At 45.8% G+C, this 22,712-nt stretch overlaps 1 protein-coding gene across 1 annotated transcript in view; it reads left to right on the top strand.

The window, feature by feature from the left end:
* Positions 1 to 21,985, top strand: part of LOC134409982 (major facilitator superfamily domain-containing protein 1-like) — a 319,448-nt gene extending 297,463 nt beyond the window's left edge. Inside the window, exons 2-14 of the mRNA XM_063143013.1 lie at positions 90 to 134; positions 1,715 to 1,815; positions 4,252 to 4,376; positions 4,476 to 4,531; positions 6,083 to 6,226; positions 7,517 to 7,675; positions 9,613 to 9,728; positions 11,486 to 11,586; positions 14,712 to 14,823; positions 16,090 to 16,227; positions 17,334 to 17,473; positions 18,399 to 18,510; positions 20,699 to 21,985. Of these exons, the coding sequence (XP_062999083.1) occupies positions 110 to 134; positions 1,715 to 1,815; positions 4,252 to 4,376; positions 4,476 to 4,531; positions 6,083 to 6,226; positions 7,517 to 7,675; positions 9,613 to 9,728; positions 11,486 to 11,586; positions 14,712 to 14,823; positions 16,090 to 16,227; positions 17,334 to 17,473; positions 18,399 to 18,510; positions 20,699 to 20,812 (1,443 nt within the window). The 5' untranslated portion in view covers positions 90 to 109 and the 3' untranslated portion in view covers positions 20,813 to 21,985. The remainder of the gene's footprint in view (positions 1 to 89; positions 135 to 1,714; positions 1,816 to 4,251; positions 4,377 to 4,475; positions 4,532 to 6,082; positions 6,227 to 7,516; positions 7,676 to 9,612; positions 9,729 to 11,485; positions 11,587 to 14,711; positions 14,824 to 16,089; positions 16,228 to 17,333; positions 17,474 to 18,398; positions 18,511 to 20,698) is intronic.
* Positions 21,986 to 22,712: the final 727 nt, after the last annotated feature.

Below are 22,712 nucleotides of genomic sequence, written 5' to 3'. Positions count from 1 at the left end.
CAGGCGGTGCCTTGCGCGAGGAGGGGGCGTGGTCGAGAGAAGGGGCGGAGATTCAGGTGCCTCGCGCTGGGTGTGCGACGAGCGGGCAGCTAGAGCTGAAGCTGGAGCCATGGCGGAGGCGGCGGCCGAGAAAGGTGAGTGCAGGCCGCTCCTGTCATGTGACTGCCGTTAAGTCACGTGACGGGCAGGAGCCGTTCCCCCATAACCCTTCCAGGTGTATTCTGTCGCCCGCCCGCCCCGTGCTTAACTCCCTAATTCAAGAAGTGCCGGGACTAAAGCTTCCTTGAAAATCATGCTCTCTCCCACCAATCCCATCTCTTGAAGTAGGGAGGGACCCTTTGCACATGCTCATTCAGAAGCGTCCTCTTTGCATGCTCAGAGGCTCTCTTTTTTCATATCTACCTCTGGCATTTATATATAGAGCCTAGAGCTCACCCCTGGTAAGCCTGGCTCGTAAATAAGCCCCTGCACTTAATTTCCCAAGGGCTGGGGCAGATTGACCACCCCTCTGAACATGACCGCCTGGTGCCATGGTTATCTTTCAGGCGCCAGGTCAAGACTTTCCTCTTCTCTCAGGCATAGGGTCACCATATGAAAAGGAGGACAGGGCTCCTGTATCTTTAACAGTTGCATAGAAAAGGGAATTTCAGCAGGTGTCATTTGTATATATGGAGAACCTGGTGAAATTCCCTCTTCATCACAACAGTTAAAGCTGCAGGAGCTATACTAGAGTGACCAGATTTAAAAGAGGGCAGGGCTCCTGCAGCTTTAACTGGTATGATGAAAAGGGAATTTCACCAGGTTCCCCATATATACAAATGAAATTTCCCTTTCAATACAGCTGTTAAAGATACAGGAGCCCTGTCCTCCTTTTCATATGGTCACCCTACTCAGGCATTGAACAGCATTGAACGCTAAGTTTGTTTTTTAACGGACCCCAGAATTGTTGTTTAAATGGCTGCTGCTGTTTTTATACTGTTGTTTTTATGTCTCTGATGGTTTTTAAATTTTGTATACTTTTAATGTTAACTGTTTTTAGCTTTTGTGAACCGCTCAGAGAGCTTCGGCTGTGGGGCAGTATATAAAAGTAATAAAATAAATAATGAACTGGGTAATTTAGAGGAGTGGGGTTGCTGTGCTTTGAGCTTCGAGCCCCCACTTTCCCATAGTTCACCGAAGCTGGCCATCTGCTACAACTGCTATTGTGGTCCCATTGGATTGCAAGATTTTAATTCATTTGGTTGAGGAGTTAATAATCTGCATCTCAGCTTGATGAATTATTCAAACAAAGAATAAGATCACCCCCTTCTCTCTATATTTATTGTGAAAAAATCTAAGAAAAATACAAAATAAATCTGCAGCTACTGTCCTCACCCCGACGTGCAAAAAGAAGCCATGCGCTTTGCAACGTCCCATGAAAAGTGCCTTTTGGTGATATTTCTTCATCTTTATATCAGTGAGTCACATGGCAGTGAGGATCCCATTATAATGCAGCATTTGACAAAGTCAGTAAAGTACTCCCATATGTCCGGTAGAGAGGAAAACCACAATTTGTCAGTGAGCAAGGCGGTTGTGGGGTGTTTGGTGTTGACATCAATTCTTCACTTGCACAGTGCAGTTGTGAATCACAATTCTGGGGGGGAAATTGCCACGTGAAACCTTTAGTACCTCAGTCGTGCCTTTGTCTATAGTAACCGGTTTGTTCCTTCTGCAGCTTACTACAGGTTCCTTGTGCTTTTCTTCAATTGTCTCTTAACCTTTGGCTCGTACTTCTGCTTTGATATCCCCAGTGTTTTGCAAGAACAGTTTCAAGGGGTAAGTGTTCAGATGGAAAGGGGGAATCTCTGCAGCCAAGCTGCAAAACATGTCTGAGTACAAATCTTGACAAGTTCTGCAGCTAAACCAGCAAGGGTATTTGTTGGAATGATTTTTGCTGTAACCAGAACTAACATATGGTTAAAATTTCACCAGTTTCTTTAGACTAAATTGGTGGGTGTTTTTTGGTGTGTTTTTTTTTACAATTTATGGGTACTAGCATTGGAATCCAGCACTAGTTAGAACCCTTATATTATCAGTTTAGATCTCTGGCAAGAGTTATATTTTTATCATTCTTCTCCCATCCCCCCCCCAAAAAACCACATGATGACTCACCATTTCCTACTTCAGGAGTGTTGAACCTCTTTCAGCCTGAGAACTAAATTCCATTTGAGAGAAACTCCCCGGGGGCCACATGGCAGCGGTGGGTGGAGCTAAAGGGGCGGAGCCAAACTATCTGCCTATTCTAGCTTCAAGCTCTTACTGCCGGTAATGAAGGCATTTCAGTCTTCAGGAATGCGGAGGAAAAGTCGGAAAAGCCAAAAAGTCACCATTGACTTCTACAATGCGCTCTACATAGGGCTACCTTTGTGCCTAGTCCGGAAACTTCAACTAGTTCAAAATATGGCAGCCAGGTTGGTCACCGGAACATCTAGGGGTGACCACATTACACCAGTTTTAAAATCTCTTCACTGGCTGCCAATTAGTTTCTGAACTAAGTATAAAGTGTTGGTTATCATCTTTAAAGCCCTACATGGTTTGGGTCCAGGCTACCTGCGGGATCGTCTTCTCCCGTACAATCTGCCCCGCACACTTAGGTCTTCTGGGACAAATCTACTTCATCTAGCAAAAACTAGATTAACAACTGTTACACAGAGGACCTTTTCTTCTGCTGCTCCCAGACTGTGGAATGGGAGGAGACTCGTCAACTTAACAGTCTACTAGCATTCAAGAAAGCTATAAAGACTGATCTCTTCTGGCAGGCCTATCCAGTGGAATTTTAAGATGTTTTTAGGATGTTTTTAACAATGTATATTATGTTTTAATTGAGTATTATGTATTTTATCATATATTGTTGTTCCCCGCCTCGATCAAAATGGAGAGGCGGGCAAGAAATAAAGTTATTATTATTATTATTAATTGGTTGGCAGCGGTGAAAAGGAATGGGACCTGGGGAAGCCCCAGAGGGGCAGCTTGGGACCCCAGGCAGGTTGGATTGGGACCCCCACTGGCTCATAGCCAGCCTAAAGGTTCCAGTGTTACACCCCACAAGTCAGTTCCCAAATGTAAGTCTGTGGTTTTTAGAATGTTGGCCTCAGTGGGTGGAGTTAGAATGTCTTGGGAGGGGGGAGGAGTGATATATAAGGGAAGGACTGAGGGGATTGTGGGGACTTTTTAGGTACTCTTAGAGTCTTTAGTGCTCTCTGTGTTTAGAGTACTTAAGTGCTGGGAAATTTAAGGTTCAGGGTAGAGAGTGGTGTCTTTGGAGTGTAGTGTGCACCTAGTTGATGTATATTAAACAATACAGATAATAAAGAAAGCTCAAGAGTGATTGTGTGAGAGAAAGGAAAGCGCGTATGTGAATGAGTGAAAGGATTGGATGAAAACTTTCAAAAAGGTTTTAAAATGTTTTAATTTGAAACAAGGCTTGTGAACTTTTAAAAATAAAATTTAATTATTTTGTTTTAACTACCACAAAAATCCCACGTGTCTGCTTGGCATTTATCATCTGAAGTTTATATATTTAGCACCCACTCTGACAATAATTCACCTCAGCACATATAACCCACAGTGTATTATTTTATATATTGAAATCCTTCTCCATTTAACCCCTTTCTCCACATAGTTTGGAGAAAGGCGGTGTTTGTCCCTCGCCTCAGGCATATCAAGTGGTGGTGCTTGGCTTGAGCAGGGAGTAGCCGCGGCCAGGCCTGGTGTTCAGAGCCTGTGTCGTGGCAGGGGCGTCCACCTGATTTTCAGGCTTTTTAAAGACAAAATTATAAACTCTTTTATATGTTTGTAAACAATTTGGGGGGGGGCAGAGTAAATTTAGGGGTGTCCAGGCCCCTCTACCCCTGGCTGCAGTCCTGGACCTCAAGCAGGCCCGATCCAGCCTGAAGGTCTGCACCCCTGATGTACTCCCTGCCTCTGATTCTCAAACGTCTACAAAATACCTTGGTCACTGGAGTAAAACACTAGCTTCCGAGGTAGTTGGGCATCTTGGGCTTGGCTAAATCAGAATGTCCTCCACTTTGACTACTTGGTTTATCCCTGGATCATCTAGGGGTCAAACCTGTTCATCTAGGTGACACACAGGGGATCCAGTGCTCAGGTAGGGGCGAGCCCTGGATGATCCCAGGATAAACCATAGGTCTAGCTGTGGCCTTGGTTCTTGTTTGAATTCATGCTCCCATTTTACACCGCCTTGTTATCCAGAATCTAACCTGTCCCAACGGGACACACCACAATGGCACAGGACATAACGGAACCGCGGAGTGTGTGGAAGGCCTGGGGATGACACCGGAAGAATACAACCTTTTGTACGCCATCTACGCCTGGACGTGAGTCCTTCTTTTATATATGGGGACGAGGAAATCTGGCAGCAGAAAACGTATTTTTTTTGTTTAAAACCCTCTTGTGTTTTCTTTTGTTCCCCATAGTAATGCACTGGTGGTGATCGTGGCTGGCTTCTTGATTGATAAACTGGGAAATCGCTGTAAGTTTAGAGAAACTTAAGTATGGCTTATTTTTCTTCCTCGCCGCTTCTGCCCTCTCTCTGTGAACATCTGGTGAGGCCTTTCTGAGTATTCCTTTGTCTTCTAAGGTTGTAAGATAGGATGCATAAGAGGATTGTTTTTGCTCTGGCACCCAGTATGGAGCACTCCCTGTCCCAGGAGGGTTTTGTTTTATTCCATCACTACCTGAAACGTTTTCCTCTCCTTTTTAATTACCTGTGGAATAGATGTATTCTGTTTCATCCTGGCTTTTTCTGGGTCTATTGTTTTTTATTGTCCTCTGCTGTTTGTTTGTTTTTAAAGCAATTGTGATTATTTTCATTTTCATGTATTTTCTTGCTGGCTTTATGCGTTATTTGTTTTAGCTGCTTTGCCCATCCACATTTTGAAGTGGGAAAAAGAGGTAAAAATCCTTATATCAATATTCTGGTGTAAGGGTCCACAAATGCACTTACCAGCTTGGCATTATTATTATATTATTATTATATTTATTTGTATCCTGCCTTTTGCCCAATGCTGGGCCTCAAGGCGGCCTTACAAAGTTTAAAATATACATGGGGGGGGGGGAGGGAAACAAAACCATAAACAATTAAAAAATACACAACAAAATTATAAGACATTAACATAGATGGAGGGCTGGATTATTCTCCAAAGGCCTGCTTGAACAAAAAAGTTTTAGCCTGCTTCTGAAAGCCCATCAAGGAGGGAGCCAGCCTAGCTTCCTAGTTGGTGCAGCATCAGGGAGAATTCCTGTACTCCCCTTGAGCTAGAGAAGGATGAGGGGATATGTCTTCCTGACAGCGTGATGGATCTTAGAGAGACCAAGCGCCATTCTCTGTACTGTCTGAATGTCTCTGAGACTAGATACTAGGCCCCACTTCAGAGATTGGGTAAAGGGCAGGAGCTGTCCTTAGCGCCCCCCCCCCCAAGTTGCATTGGGCCTTGGTCATTATCAAACAATAACCTGCCTCTCATTCTTCAGGTCACGGCATGCATTAGATGTGGAGAACCTGGATCTGGGGGTGCGGGCCTATATGCTAGGGTAAACCCACAATTCTCGGGGTGGGGGTATCCAGGGTGGGTCTAAACCTGCATAAGATTGCCCCTAGGTGTTGCAGGTATCTAAATACCCCTAGCTGTGCATTTTGGGAGAGAGAAGCAATGGCTGATCTCCATTTTTAAAAACCAGAGGTCAGCTGTAACTCTGATCTACCTCTTACTCAGGTGAAATAGACAGGTTCCTGAGGCACAATTTTGTTGGATTTTGCCAATAAAGATATTTCTCAACAGTGATTTTTTTTCTCACGGAGCAGTATGGCTATTTCTTTCCCCTTTTTAAAAAGTTTCTGGTGCTCCTTGTGGTGCAAAACAATTGAGAGTGATTATATTAACCTATAATTTCTAAGGAAGAGAGACAAGTAATACAGCAATTTCTAAATATTTTTAAGGCTAAACATTTCAGCTTCTGCCCTCAGCCGTAGCTGTGATGTTAAATATATAATGTATGTTTCTCTTTCTCTTTCTCTCCTTAGTTGGCGTCTTTGTCTTCTCTTTCCTTACTGTCCTGGGCTCATCCATTTTTGCTCTGGGCTCTCACTTCAAAGGAACTCCATACCTCTTGCCACTGATGCTGACGGGCAGGTTGCTGTTCGGCTCTGGAAATGGGTCACTCACAAGTAAGGAATGAAAGGAAACCTATCTTTGTTCGGCTACATCTGCGTTCGCGTGTAATGTTAAACCATGGTTTAGTGCTATGTGGACCAGGCCCTATGAGGCCACATGAATCCTTGTCAAGTTTGCTTCTCTATCTCCTCTCATCTTTCCACGCAGCTGGGCGGAGGATGTGGATTCGGTTTTACTTTTCCCTATTCCTGGCTTGTTGTTATCAGCCAGGTATTGTGGTTTAAGACTGGTCAATTTAAACTGGCCAATTGCTAAACAAGCCCACATCAAACTCTGGATTTTGCAGATTTTAATTGTGGTGCTATTTGCCTTGGGGAACCATAGAATCAAAAGGGAAGGGATATGGAGTTTGATAGAGACATGTTATAATGCAAACTGATGTGGCAACAATTTTTTCTCCTCCTGTTTTATTTATTTATTACATTTCTACGCCTCCCAATAGCCAAAGCTCTCTGGTCGGTTCACAGCAATTAAAACCATAAAATACAACAAGATAAAATACATTATAAATGTTTACAGTATAAAATAAAATTAAACCTTAGCAGCAGTCCAAAGATTTTAAAAATAGTAACAGATTTAAAACAACAGGAACTGAAAGACTAAAATGTCTGGTAAAATAAGGTCTGCACCTGGCACTGAGAAGAGCACAACATTGGTGCCTGGTGAGTCCTCCTGGGAAACGTATTCCACAACTAGGGTGCCACAACAGAAAAGGTCCTGTTTTTTAGTTGCCACCCACCTCACTTCCTTTGGCAGGGGCTTCTGCAGAAGGAATACTGAGGACGATATTAGGGCTGGGCAGCTATATAGGAGAAAATGATCCTTCCTTCCAACCATGTAGGCTTTTAGAGATGTTAACATCAGCACTTACTGGAAATGGACTGGCAGCTAGTGCAGATGGAAAAGTACTGGCATCATATGGTCATCTTGGCTAGCCCCAGTTAACAATCATGCTCCCCTATTTTGGACTAGCTGAAATTTCTGGACCGTTTTCAAAGGCAGCCCCATGTATAACACATTGAAGTAATCCAGATGGCATGGATAACTCTAGCTTTTCTCTGTCTTTTTGGTGTTCACTTGGTTGTTTTTATATTTTTTTAACTGTTGTGTGTTTATTGTTTGTTGCTTTGAGCATTTTATGGAAAGACGGGATATAAACGTAATAAATTCCATAATGTTTACCATCCTGGGGCGACTCCTCTGCATCGTCATCCTTGATCCCTAGGTCACCTGGACGCAGTGTCATCGATGTAATAACTCCGTTCTCTCTTCTCCTTTCTAAGTTGTGCAGAATCGCATCACTGCCTTCTGGTTCAAGGGGAAGGAGCTGGCCCTGGCGTTTGGGCTAACCCTCTCCTTCTCCCGGCTTGGAAGTGTCCTCAACTTCTTCTTCACCCAACAGTTTGAAAGTCACTACGGTATCCAGTGGACTCTCTGGGGAGGTGAGTTTCCCTTTGAGCATTGGCTCTGGCTTGCTTTAGCTTTATAATGACATGTGGGAACTGGAGTCCTTCCGGAAAACCTGTGTACGTATTGCAACAAATACACTGTGCCATCTCTCGGGGGAAGACCGTAGCTCAGTGGAAAGGCACATGTTGTTCATGCAGAAGTTCCTGGGTGCAGTCCCCACTACCTGCAAGTGAGCCTAGGAAAAGTCCTACCTGAAAATCTGGGATGCCACTATGAGACCGTGTAGACCTGAAGGCCAAATTCCATTTCGGAGAAACTCTCGAACTGCATTCCAGTCCTGGGCAGGGCTGGCCATCTAGCTTCGGCTGTGAGCTTTCAGGTTCTTTCAGGGCCGCCAAGGAGACAAGTAGTCAGACTCACAGGTTTGCTTACAAGGAGACTAATTTATTGGTGTGTTTTCAGCACGTTCAGGCATATTGCAATAAAGTGGACTAGACTGCGAAAGCTTCCTGCACAAAAGACCCTTCGGCAAAATCTGGACACCCCCCTCCCACCCCTGGGCACAAGAACAACCATAGCATAACTGAACTTGGTATTGCTGCCAAGTTAAGTGAGTTATTAATTGCATGGGATTAATAACAAAGCAGCTCTTCTCATCATAAGTATCTATAGCATAAATGTACATTGTTGTTGATAAACAAGGCACTACTTGGTCTTTCTTTGGCACACATGAGCATCCCCTTCACCCAGGTGCACTTACTAATTGGATGGCAAGACTGGAATGTCCGCTTGTTAGAGCCTCCAGATACAGTACCAGGCTACATAGACAAGATACCTGCTGTTCTCATGAGATCACTGTAATTGTGCTTCTGACCCATCTTTCCCATAACACAAAGGAATGTCGCTGAATGGTAGAGAAGGCAATAACAGTTTGCTAGCTTAGAAGCAGAAGCAGCCATTCACCCAGAAGCCTTTGCAGACAGCCATGGTTTGCCAGCCTCCAAGGCCATACAGAGACCAAAAGCAAAAGGAGCAGAACCAAAAAGTCCCAGCACATTTTAACTTCAAGCTCTTACTGCCAGTAACTAAGCCTTGGGTTGGGGGGTGGGGTGGCATTCAACCTTTTAGAATGGGGGTGGGGACTGCACAAAAACCAGGAAACTACCCAATGATTGGCAGTCAGGGGAAAGGGGGTGGGATCAGGGGAAGAGTGGGGGGCATATTTGGACCCAGTGTGGGGATTGAGGTTCTGCACCCATGGTGTACACGGTGCTGACCTGGTTGGACCACTGGTCAGTTTCGGTATAAGCCAGCTTGCTATGTGCCACCTCCTTGTCAGAAGTACCCCCAAATTCGAGCAACATTATGTTGCTGAGCAGAATGTGATTCTTCTCCCAGTCAATAAAACCGTTGTGATTTTACTTGCTGTCCAGAATGAGCTTGCCCGGGGTGGGGGTGGGGATTACAATTGCCTGTGATGGTGCCCATGATGTCACTGGTGAAGAACAACCCTAGCCCCACCCCTGCGTACCTCCAAGTATATGTTGTGGCTCTAGCAGAGTTGCTCATCCTGCAATGAGGAGGCTTGCAGAGGAGCTGAAATTGACTTGTCATGGCTGTGTGTGTGTCTGTAAGTCCTTGCCAGTTTCAAGCACACATGCAGCAAGTCTACCAACTTTTGCCTTGAGACTTGAGCTACGCTCCCAATCGAATCCCACCAAATTCTTCTCTAACACACTCTTAAAAGTCAGAGGCAGCATGCCTATTTACACCATTTGCTGGGGAACATGGGTGGGATGGTGCTGTTGCATTACGTCCTGCTTGCGGGTCCCTGGTCTACAGCTGGTTGGCCACTGTGTGAACAGAGTGCTGGACTAGACGGACTGTTGGTCTGATCCAGCAGGGCTGCTCTTATGTTCTTAAGTCTTCCAGTGAGGTTCCATCAATTTCAGTTCTTCTCTGCCCCCAGGGACTGTGCTCTGCGTGCTGGGCTTTGTTTCGGCTATCACGGTCAGCATACTGGACAAAGTGGGCACGAAGCAGCTGGGTTTGGATGGAGTGATCCAACAAGAGTCCAAGAAAGTGGTACGTGGGGCAGAAGTTGCATCACACAACGTGGATTTTGCTTTTAAAAAAGAAGAAATTGGCTTTGCTTGCTGAGCTCAAGGGTGTCGTTCAGGATTGGCGGCCAGGAGAGGGAGCTAACGCCTTTGAGCTAAAGTCTCTCAACTGTAGCTGTCCAATTTCTTTTATCTGCAGAGAAGAGGGAGGTGAATTGTTTGAGTAGCTTGTGACCCCGGATGTTTTTTTTGTTTTGATCAGCAAGTACATTTCCCCGTTGCCTTTTGCTAGTGGCTATTTTGCTTTGCCTAGGGCAGCCTTATGAATACGGCCAGGGCTGCTGGGTTTTTGGGTCCATCATGACCTAGTTTCTGGTTCCCGCTGCAATGGGCATGATATAATCTTGTCCACAGCTGCTTTGTAAGGGCACCTTTTGCTCTGCAACTTCCTGCGCTGTCGGTGCAATGCATTAGTGGTCAGCTGGAAGAACAAGAAAGAATCCCATTTTAGAAGGACCCTTCATGTTTTCCATCCGTGGATACTGCTTCAGTCAACACAATGTGCCAGTTTCCCCCCCTTCGACTCTGCATGAGCACCGATGAGCGCCGGAGGCGTTTGTTTTGACTTTTTGCTGTGGGTAGTACAAAAGCATCTCTTGATTGGCCCTGCCTCCATGTGTGCATATTGTGGAGGTAGGAAGCAAATCAAGGCTGCGATCCTATTCAAATTGTTTATGAATTAAGTCAGTCCATTTTGGAATGAAAGGCTCCTTCACTGGGGCAATGTTATGGATCCAAATTCTAGAAAAAGGGCAAGCCAGCTTCCAAGGGTAAGGCTATCTCTTTTACATCAGATGTTTGGAGGAGAACTCTCAAAAGCCCCTCCCTTCATGGCTGGTGGTCAGGAATTCTGGGAGTTTAAGTCCAAAGCATCTGTAGGTCTACTTTCTGCCCATTCTCGTCTTACACCATCAGTGCTTGAAACGTGTCGAGTCCATTCATTTTTTTTATTTCATTGGCACCTTGGAGAACACGTTTCCTTTTCACACTCTGGCCTGTTCTAGCGCTTCCCTTCTGGTTGTTGTGTGCAACTCTATACATACTTAATTGGAAATAACACCTGTTGAATTCAGTGGGTCTTACCTTTTGAGTAGACAGGCATAGGATTGCCCTGTCAGTGTATTAAAGTACAGGAAACTGTAGCAGGACCTTCCAAGGCCCCTACTTTCCCATGTATCAGTGTTCAGGGGAGCAAAGGAAACTGCTAGAGGTGGTGTAATAACTCCCCTCCTTCACCCCCACTCTTCTGGCAAACTGTAGCCCAAATGCCACATTGTACAGAAGAGAGATGTGCCAGTTAACTCCTATGGACGTTAGTAAATGTTACATAAATGTATGTTCGTGCCTGGTCTGTGTAAATAAATGGCTTTATTGTAAGGGGGGCAAGATGAGAATTGGGACCACTGGATTCCCTTCTCCTGTTTTGGTTTTGTGCGTTACTAAACGGGATATGCACCGGTCCGCAACTGATGGTGTGAGTGCCCAGCGCTATGCTCACTTGCGGGTGCCTGCCCTGTCGCTAGTAGTGACGGCACAGAGTTCTTCCATGCCCTGTCCTTTCCTGGTTGAAGAGGCCTCATCTGTCTGGTGGTCCTCCTTCCCTCTTCAGACCTGACGGTGGGGCGGGGGAAGCCGCAGCCAAAATACAGCCCTGGAGTCTTCAATCTTCATTGCGTGAGGACAAATGATGTGCATCTTTTCTTTCTCTTTTTTCATTGGCAGCGTGTTCAAGACGTCCGGCGCTTGCCGCTTCGCTATTGGCTTCTGGTTCTCACCATCATGTTCTTCTACAATGGTATCTTCCCCTTTGTGGCCGATGCCAGGTAAATTGTTCCTACGGTCGCACTTTTCGAAACGGGTCCCAATGCTGGTGTTGGCTTGAGGAACACTGCATGGATGTTAGAAATATGGGAGCCGTGGGCAAAACGGTGCCATTAGCATGGGCAGAGCTCTACCTGCTCAGCTTTCACATGCCTTCATAATCTGGTTCTCAGATGCCACTCGGAAATGTAGAATGAATTGTACAACAGAGCAAAGGACACGATGGCCTTTTGACCGTGTGTGTGTGTGTGTGTGCTGCTTTGTCATTTGTCCTCTTGTCCCCATAGGAAAGGTGTTAGCATGCTTTTTACACCCTTAGTCCTTACTTAATGAGTCGGTCTTGAGGGGTAGCTGAGGACAGAGCATACGTTTCAGCTTTCTCCCTTCCTCACACGCCCCTCTACAAATGATGGTTGCAAAACCGAGTGGCCAGGCCAGCACTTAAGCGTACGTGTCACCTAGATGCATAAGATGGTTTTCCAAGAACTTGTTTATTTAATTACACCCCGCTTTTCAGGATAAAATCCTTCCAAGGCGGCTTACAAGTAAAACCAGAACATGTCAATCAAAAGCATAATGAAACAGTATTAAAAATAATTCATAAGAATCCTTCCCACGGGGTAGTTGGAGCCAACGTGGTGTAGTGGCTAAGGAAGATCTGGATTCTAGTCCCCACTCGGCCATGGAAACCCACTGGGTGACTTTGGGCCAGTCACAGATTCTCAGCCCAACCTTCCTCGCAGGATGTTTATTTTATTTATTTATTTTATTTAAGGATTTTTATGCCGCCATTCAGCCAAAAAAGGCTCTCACGGCGGCTTACAAAAGTAGTTCTTGACAGTCCCTGCCAACAGGCTAAAAGACATGACACAAAAGGAAAGGGGATTGGGAGGGAGGAGGAGGAGAGGGAAAAGGAAAGCAAATTCAGGCACTACAATCTTAGTTGCAAAGTTCAGCAGTTACAGCTGGCAGCAGGAGGGAGGGGGCTCTCAGCTGGAGCTGGACCCAGGCACGGTGGAGAGGTGCCTGGCTGCTGCTTCCTCCCTCACTGGTGGCCTCTGCAGAGACAGTTGACAGCAGGAGGGAGGGGGCTCTCAGCTGGAGCTGGACCCAGGCACGGTGGAGAGGTGCCTGGCTGCTGCTTCCTCCCTCACTGGTGGCCTCTGCATGTTGTGAGGATAACATGGAGAGAAGGAGCATTATGTACACCGCCTTGGGTTCCTTGGAGGGAAAAAGGTGGGATATAAATAAAATAATCTACCCCTCCAGTGACCCACTCACCCCTCTGGCAGGTGGCCAGCTTCTTGTGCTGTGCTTTGGCCTCAAAGTGCTGCGTGCGGTAGTTCTTGTACTGCGTTGCAACTTCCCCAAAGGAAGGGGCCGGGCGCCTGCTTGAGAAATGGTCTTGTGAGACTTGGATGCCATCCTGACTCCACTTTCGAATGCTACGACCTTGGCTAGCCTCCTGTTTCTTTCTTCCTTTTTTCCCCCTGCATCAGCAAAGTCGAAATATTGATTGGGGTGGAAGGGATTGAGATTGGATGTTAAGCAAAATCCAGGTCAAGCCTCTGAGGAGGGAGGCGGAGTCATGGATTGGGCCGCTTCTGCTTGTGATGGGTTGAGTCTGACTTTCTCGCTCGTTCCAGAAACTTTGCCAGCCTGCTGCTATCCTGGGCGTGTGTGCATGGTGCCGGTTCGAGGGCTAGAAATGTATCTTACTGGCTCTTGGGGAGTGCCCCCTTCTCTCTATTTCTGTGGTCGCTGGTTCAAATCCTCATGAACCTGTTCCCAAAGGGAAGAGGCAAGCTGATACCTTTTAGAAATGGATCTTGGGGCAGTGTTTTTACCTGATCCTATCAACTTGGGGGTAGTGTCAAAGCATGATTTCACCAAGGAGAGTAATGCAGCCATGATCTCTTATCCTCATCCTCGGACTTCCTTACCATCCTATTTGATCAGGTTGCTGTTTAGGTCCGACTGCACTGAAGTGTATGCAGGGGCCGCACAGAAGAAGGTTGAAAACGCCAGAGCAATGTCAAAAGCCCTCTTATTCAGAATGCAAACCTGATGCACACTTACCTGGGAGTAAGCTTCACTGAACTCAGTGGGACTTACTTCTGAGTAAACATGCCTGTCTGTCACTGATTTCGGTGTGTGCTTAAAGTATTAAGGTCCTTCTAGCCATTGATGAATTAAGTGTTTGGATTTTAACATTAAACTGCATGACTAAGCTTTAATTATACCTGTTTGTCCATGTAGAGGAGGAGGAAGAAGGTACAGCGATGCTGCTGAATATCCGTGCAGATCAATTTCTATAAGCTGCCCTGCTTAGGCAGAGTATCAGTCAATGAAATCAAACCTTTTCTTCTGAGGCTTTCCAAAGAAGAAAGTCAAAATCTCAGTCTTCTGCTGCCTGGGAAAATGAGACCATTGGCCTTTTTGGTTTGGGGCTTGTTCAGACTCCTCTGCTTTGGGGGATCAGGAGTACATTTTTAGCACTCATTGGCCCCGTTCAGACAACACGCTAAACCATGCTGCTTAACTACAAAACGTTTAATGGAATGCATTAAGGTTAATGCATCCCATTAACTGTTTTGTGGCTAAGCAGCATGGTTTAGCATGTTGTCTAAATGGGGCCTTTGTTTATAACAGCCTTCCTCAACCTGGGGCGCTCCAGATGTGTTGGACTGCACCTCCCAGAATGCCCCAGCCAGCTGGCTGGGGCATTCTGGGAGTTGTAGTTCAACACATCTGGAGCGCCCCAGGTTGAGGAAGGCTGGTCTATAAGAACATAAGACCTGTGCCGGATCAAAGGCCTGTCTCGTCAAGCACTCCATTCCTTTAGCCCAGGGCTGTCAAACAAGTTGCCTGGGGGTCAAATCTGGGTTTACAGGGTTCCCTTGATGGCCCCTGGCCCCTTTCTCCTGCCTGATGTATGGAGTCTCCCAGCTTTTGCGTGCTCTTTCCCAGTTCAACATTCGAAAATGCCTCTCCTAAGGGCTTAGCGACTGCCAGTGACAGCTTGAAGCTAAGATAACGTGGGTACTTTTGGTGTTTTTGACTCCACCCCTTTTTGTCTTAGGTCCTGCCTCTTTTGTCTAACAGGTTTCTCTCTCCTTTCTTCCAGCAAGTTTATCCAAGATAAATATCCTGGTTACAGCCAACAGTCAGCTGCTTATATTGCCGGGGCAGTCTATGACAGCTCCCTTGTTCTCTCCGCGGCTGTCGGCATATTAATTGTAAGTATTTGGTGCTGCATCGGCATAAGGTTTTGAGGGGAAATTCTTGAAATGTTTCCTATTTGTTTGGGATTTAGGAATGTAGTAAGCTGCTCTATATATCGGTCAAGGGAGCCCAGCGTTGTTGGACACTGATGGGAAGGCACGGCTGTCCAGGGTTTCTGGTTTTTCCGGCCTTACCTAGAGCTGCTGGGTCTCGAACCTGGGAGCTTCTGCATGCCAGGCATGTGGCCCACAGCTGAGCTACAGCCCTGCCTCCTCCGTTGTTTCCCATGTGAAGTGTAAGCTCCTTGGGGCAGGGACCTGTCCTCTTTTCCACTGGAAATACCTATGCACACTGCTAGAGAGAGAGAAAGGGCCTTCTTAAGTAGTGCCCCCCCCCATTTTGGAACAATCTCCCAAGTGAGACCTGTCTGCCGCCAGCATTGTTATCTTTTCAGTGCTAGGTTAAGACCTTCCTCTACTCATAGGCATTTGGCAGCCTATGCTAAGATTTTTAATCAGGTTCTGGGATTTCTTATTATATTGATAATTGTTTGTATGTGTGTGTATGTTGTCTGTTTATACATATAAATGTGTTTTACATTATGCACAATATTTTCAACGTTTTTAATCTTTGTAAATCACCCAGGGAGCGGAATAGAAATGTAAGACATGAAATGGCATGTCCTCATTCTCATGATCCGTAGCAAGTCCCAATATTTATTGATTGATTGATTACATTTCTATACTGCCCAATAGCCGGAGCTCTCTGGGCGGTTCACAAAAATTAAAAACATTCAAAGTATAAAACAACAGTATAAAACCATACTATAAAATACAATATAAAAGCTCAACCAGATAAAAACAGCAGCAATGCAAAATTACAAATTTAAACACCAAGTTAAAATTTATAGGCTGTTAAAATGCTGGGAGAATAAAAAGGTCTTCACCTGGCGTCTAAAAGCGTATAATGTAGGTGCCAAGCGAACCTCCTTAGGGAGCTCATTCCACAGCCGGGGTGCCACAGCAGAGAAGGCCCTCCTCCTGGTAGCCACCTGCCTCACTTCCTTTGGCAGAGGCTCGCGGAGAAGGACCCCTGAGGATGACCTTAGGGTCCGGGCAGGTACATATGGGAGGAGGCGTTCCTTCAGATAACCTGGCCCAAAGCCGTTTAGGGCTTTAAATGTTAATACCAGCACTTTGAATCGGGCCTGGACCTCATTGACACAGATTGTCCTAAAATCTCCCTACGATGAGCCTTCACTTTGTGTCTCTCTCCTTCAGGACTACGTTGGACTGAGAGGCGTGTTTGCTGTTGGCTGTGCTGTGCTGACGTTGCCCGTCTTTGCTCTCCTGGCCTTCACGTTTGTTCCCCCGCTGGTCTCTACCATCTGGCTGGGCATCACCTACTCCTTTGCAGCAGTAAGTCAGCGGAAGTGCAACGTAGCAGCTCATTGCTGGCTTCTGCTCATCCATAACACATTGAATAGCTGATATATCCTTTACATAACATAGCTTCATCAAAGGAAGTTTCCACATTTCCCATTTGAGAGAGGTGGCTTTGGAAAAGGGCTGTAGCTGGAATAAAATTTGTCCTCCGGTTTAACTGGGAGTTGATTTCCCCTCACCAGGACTACCAAATCCCATATTCGAGCCACATTCCATTGCTGAGTTCAGTATTTTGACATTCAAACATTCTCCAGAAACGAGATGTCGGCTTGCTAATAGAAAAGCAAACCTGTCCTGCCCCATTAGTCTCATGGGCTGCTACATCCAACTGTGATCATAAGTCCTGGAGACTTAAAGAAATCTGTTGAGGCCTCCATGAGGGTGAAGTTTTATGACTGCTTTTGACTTGCTGAGGTCAGCACATGCTGACCTGGTTTGCATGGAATGACAACTCAGAGTATGAGTTGTTGCCTTACCCAGAGTGTGCAGGATGTTTGTGCAAAGTACAGGCTGTTTTTTCCAGTTTGTGGGTTATTTGACTCTGTTCTCCCTTGTCCACTCCCTCCCTGTATCCCTAATGCCTTGGTGGTACTCTAGTACAGGCATATAGAGCAGCTGGAGTTTTTTTTAACCACTCTTGCCCACTGCCTCTGTAGCCTGGCGAAACGACCCATTCTGGGGTCGCACATAACGACAAGCCATAGCTAACAACTCAGAATTCAAAACCCAACAACCGTGGGCACTCTTCCTGGGTTGTTTGTGGTTAATAATCCATAGTTCTGGGTTTGCACATAACGACAACCCTGGATTCAACAACCCATACTCCGGGTTGTCATTACATCTGAATTAGGTTGTTGACTATTTCATTTTGTTTGCACATGCTGAACTAGGTTGAGCCAAGTTATAAGTCAGATGTATAGTCCAGCACACTCAAGAAAAACATTCTGGATGTGTTGCTCCACTCTGGGAAATCTGCAGAATCAATGTCCAATCATCTTGAAATGTGATTCAGTTCTACTTGATCAAACTGCCTGCTCTTACTCAGCTTTTGCTCTGTGTTTTCTACCACTTGTTAACAGGCTAGCATGTGGCCGTCTATACCCCTCGTGGTCCCCCAGGCAACCTTGGGAACAGCCATGGGGCTTGCAACATCTGTACAGATGATTGGAGTTGGACTCTCCAATGTGATTGTGGGCCGGATTCTGGGAACGAAATCCAGGTGAGAATAGCTTCCTTCCTTTCTTCATAGAATCATAGAATAGCAGAGTTGGAAGGGGCCTACAAGGCCATTGAGTCCAACCCCCTGCTCAATGCAGGAATCCACCTTAAAGCATCCCTGACAGATGCTTGTCCAGCTGCCTCTTGAAGGCCCCTAGTGTGGGAGAGCCCACAACCTCACCAGGCAACTGATTCCATTGTCGTACTGCTCTAACAATCAGGAAGTTTTTCCTGATGTCCAGCTGGAATCTGGCTTCCTTTAACTTGAGCCCGTTATTCCGTGTCCTGCACTCTAGGAGGATCGGGAAGAGATCCTGGCCCTCCTCTGTGTGACAACCTTTTAAGTATTTGAACAGTGCTATCATGTCTCCCCTCAATCTTCTCTTTTCCAGGCTAAACATACCCAATTGTTTCAGTCTCTCTTCATAGGGCTTTGTTTCCTTCAAGCTGAGACCAACAGTTGTGCTGTTAAAACAAGAAAGTTCCAAAAACTGTAATTGTGGAATACCTGTAATAATCACCAAAGATGTGCAAGCTTTTGAGATCTCCAGATCTCTTCACCAGGCACGTTTTAAAAAGCACGTTTGTCCGCCTCCGGTGGAAATACTGAAGTCACATTGTCTGCTTGGAATCTGGGTGGAGGGGTCTGCGAACATTCAAATTAAGTTATACAGGTTGTGTGGTGATGGTTACAGGATGAACCTGCTGCTGCCCCTTAGGACTACTGGAATGAAGAAATGTTGGGGGAAAGGTTGGCTCCTCCATAAGAAAAGGTCGCCGAAACCCCAAACGGAATTCCAGAACCCAGTTTGGTGCATAGTTACGGGACCAGTATTGTCATGTCATTTTGCACACGTTGCACAAGAGGATGTAAATTCTCACCCATTTGCCTGGCTTGCTATATATTTCTTCTTTGACTTCAACAGTGAATTAAAGATCCCACTATGGCGTTGGCAACAAATGATGATCTTCATGCTGGCCAACACCATTGCCTGCATTTTTGCCTCTGTCGGTCTCAACATAGTGGACAAGAAGCAGGTAAGAACCAGTCTTTGGAGTTTCTGCCACACACAAACCTAATTCTGCACCATATTTCAACTTAAGGTGTTTTTTTTTCCATTTATAAAATATGGTTATAGTACAAGGTTTGCAATGAGCCTCGTGTGGCGCAGAGTGGTAAAGCAGCAGTTTCTGCAGCTGAAACTCTCCCCACGGCCTGAGTTCGATCCCAGCGGAAGCTGGTTTCAGGCAGCTGGCTCAGGTCGACTCAGCCTTCCATCCTCCCGAGGTCGGTAAAATGAGTACCCAGTTAGCTGGGGGAAAGGTAATAACGGCCAGGGAAGGCAACGGCAAACCACCCTGCTATAAGGCCTGCCAAGAAAACATCAGCAAAAGCTGGTGTCTCTCCAAGGGTCAGTAATGACTCAGTGCTTGCACGAGAGGTTCCTTTCCTTTCCTTACAAGGTTTGCAATGGCAAACATACGGCCAGGATTGGTTAACGTTTCAGCCGCCCCCACCCAAAAAAAACCACCTATGGAGAGGACTGATGGTGGCACAGTTTGCCCATCTTTTAATTTCTAGTCCCCTCTTATTACTCTGACTGCTCAAATCAGTCATGTCCACCAGCATCTGGCTTGGCCACCGCACCAGCACAGAATATCACAGTGTTTACTTTCAAACATTCAGACGTTGCTAATTAAAAGTGTGCAACATAGGATGATTTTAAATCACCCCAGAATTCAGCAGTTCCACTGTGCGAAAGGGAGGCTTTTTGTCTTTGTGTATTTTCTAATCAGAAAGATGAAATCTGTTTCTTGGAAGAAACTTCTAAACTTCTAAAAATTCACTTCTAAAAGTGCTCCTTCATGAAATAGCCTCAGGGCTGTAGGGCAAGGCACACAAGCAGTAACAACTGAACATATTTCAGTTGTTCCTGCTCATGCGTGTGTCCACAGCTCCTTCCACCCACAGTTGTCTTAAAGTTTTAAGAATATAAAAAGTGCCATGTGGGATCAGACAGAGGGCACACCTAGTCCAGTACTCCGTTCACACAGTGGCCAACCGGCTATCGACCAGGGACCAACAAAGCAGGACATGGCGGACCCTCCCACCCATATTCCTCAGTAACTGGTGCACACAGGATTACTGCCTCAGATACTGGAGGTAGCACATAACCATCAGGGCTAGTAGCCATGGATACCTACTCCTCCAGGAATTTGTCCAACCCCCTTTTAAAGCCATCCAAATTGGTGGCCATCAGAACCTTTATGCCCTGCACTTGAATCAAAATATCCATCAGGGGGTTTACATACTTCTCTTGCTGATGGGGCAGCCCAAGTGGATGTGGTTGTGATGTTAAAGCGGAGATGGGGAATGTACGGCCTTCCAGATGTACTTGGGCTGCAACTCAATCATCATCACTCGCCATTGGCTATGCTGGCTAGGATTGATGGGAGCTACAGTTCAACATCTGGGAGACCACATGTTCCCCATCCCTGTGTTAAAGCCGCTCCCCTGCTCTCTGGTGTTGCTGCTGCCCTTCCCTACCCACCTCACTCCCTGAAGTGAATTTTCAGCAGCAACGGATGCAGTTGTCACTAGGAGGGAGGGCTTCACCTCATGCTGGCCTGATGGAATGTGATTCATAGTATAGTAGAGTTGGAAGGGTCCTATAAGGCCATCACATCCAACCCCCTGCTTAATGCAGGAATCCACCTCAAAGCATACCTGACAGGTGGCTGTCCAGCTGCCTCTTGAAGGCCTCTAGTGTGGGAGAGCCCACGACCTCCCTAGGTCATTGGTTCCATTATCGTACTGCTCTAATAGTCAGGAAGCTTTCCTGATGTCCAGCCGGAATCTGGCTTCCTGTAACTTGAGCCCATTATTCTGTGTCCTGCACTCTGGGAGGAGCAAGAAGAGATCCTGGCCCTCCTCTGTGTGACAACCTTTCAAGTATTTGAAGAGTGCTATCCTGTCTCCCCTCAATCTTCTCTTCTCAAGGCTAAACATGCCCAGTTCTTTCAGTCTCTCCTCATGGGGCATTGTTTCCAGACCCCTGATCATCCTCGTTGCCCTCTTCTGAACCCCTTATTTTGGTGGCGACAGCAGTAGATGGTTATGAAATAATCAAGATCTGACTCCGCAGTGTGATTCCTTGCATAAAGTCTCACTCCTGCTCCCAAATAACTCCATTTTGTCTCATTTTCCACTTTTTTGAATGCCCAGGGTGGAACACTGAACCGCTCGACGAAACGCTCATCAACCGAGCAAGTGGTCAGGCAGCCTGTGGACGCAGCCCCACTCCTCAATGAGGTGGAGGACAGTGGAGCCATCAACTAGGAAGGTCCTTCAGGAGCACTGTAGCAGAACACAAAGTGCCAGTGGGTCTCTTCTAACATAACTGTATTTCATAAGGGAATTTAAAGAACGTAAGTCCGGTGTATGTGTGTAGTCCCTCTTCTAGGCATCTTTATACATGCACGCTGGACTTACGTTAGGAACAAGAACTTTTACACTACGGAAGGCTCTAGAAATCTGCCAGGAACCAAGGCAGCCAACTCATAGGAAATGCAGCTACTACTTTAAAAGTGGAATTCTATATGTGTTCAGCAATAAGTCATGTTGGCTTCAATTATGCATACTCTCCGGTGCGTATAGGATTGCAGCCTAAAAGTGTTTTTAGGATTTCTTGTCATAGGAGAATGACTTAACAGGAGTGCAGTTTCTGCTGTGGAGGTTGAAGTAGTCCTTCTGTAGTGCAGGCGCTTAGTGTAGAACTATTTCCCTTCCACGTTACTGATTCCATAGCACAGGTAGAAATTGACTGCATATGCACAGTTGCAAACCATGCAGGGAAGTCACACTCAAGAGGACCTAATGGAAAAATCAGATTCTAAGGAAATCAATGGGATTTCAATGTGTGAATTTGCACTTTTATCATAAAAAGTAACTAAACTGGGATATTCAAAACACTTCTTTCCAAGGAATCTTTGCTATAGGACTAGACATTTTCCTTTCCTGCCCCTCCTGCCTCCCATGTCTTTTCAAGTCTTTCCTCAAAACTCAGGCTTTATATTAATTATAGTGCTCACAGGCTTTGTGGACATCCTTTTTAAATACAGCACAAGCTGGCTTTATCCTGAGGAATTGTTCTTTTAAGCTGGCTCTACTGATGTCAACATCTTCTAATCAGTCTATGTGCCAATGCTTGATGTTAGTTTTTTAAAAAATGGAACCTGCAACTACAATTTCAGAGTGGTTGAGGGTTCTAGCCATGCCCATTTTTATTACTTACACACACACACATTTTTTCTATTGTCTCCTCTCCAGTCACTCATTTGGTACTTTTCTTGTGTGGAAGATGCCGGTTTGGCTATTCAGAGAATGACTCTAGGCTTGGTTTGCAGTTAATATATGCCTGCACATGCAGTGAAGGTGTGCAGCTTCACATTACAGTTCTGATTGGTTTAGAAACAAAATATAATCACTGTTAGGGAGAATTCTGTCAACATGAAAAGCGCAAACCGAATATAGAAAATAATTTTCTGCGCTGGAATCAGTTCTCATCGAGCCACATAAAGGACCTCCCTTCAGGCTGCTAGATCTTGTCAAACTTGTTCTTGAGCTTGGATGTGGAGACATCAGCATCAAAGGGCGGCACAGATGGAGAGAGAATATGTTGGCATCAGTCCCGAACTTTCAAGCAGATAAAAATTGTCTGAGAAACTGTGACCTTTTTGAAGGGGATGTGCACACAGTCCCTGTGAAAATCATGTCATCAGTGAGGGAAGCCGTCTAGCCTGCACACCAAAGATTGCTTGAAAAGCGACATTTGATGCATATCCTACGTTTGATAGGCGTTTCACACTAGAGAGATACAACAATGCAAATTTAGGCCTGCTGATGTCAGTGGCTCTTACCTACCTGAGTGATATGAGTGTGCATCTCACACAACTTGCAAGTGGCCATATGCATGAACCTTCCACCTGTAATATGTTGCTGGGAATAAAATATTTTAGTCCTGTCTGCTGCTAAGCTCTTGGCCTACTAGAGGTTGAAGAGGCTTCCAACACCGTCCTCTAGCACCTACCGTACCAGTATTAATTTCTGTAGCACTTTATGGAGAAACTGCTTTCTAGCCTTCCCTTCCAAAAACCCTGAGGTATGTTACTAATACTCTAACTTACAACTAAGAGGGAGGGAACAAGGAAGCTTTTGACTTAAACTAACAATTGCTTGG

Source organism: Elgaria multicarinata, chromosome 17 (genome assembly GCF_023053635.1).
Source record: "Elgaria multicarinata webbii isolate HBS135686 ecotype San Diego chromosome 17, rElgMul1.1.pri, whole genome shotgun sequence".
NCBI lineage: Eukaryota > Metazoa > Chordata > Lepidosauria > Squamata > Anguidae > Elgaria > Elgaria multicarinata.
This window is presented reverse-complemented; position numbering and strand designations above follow the sequence as displayed.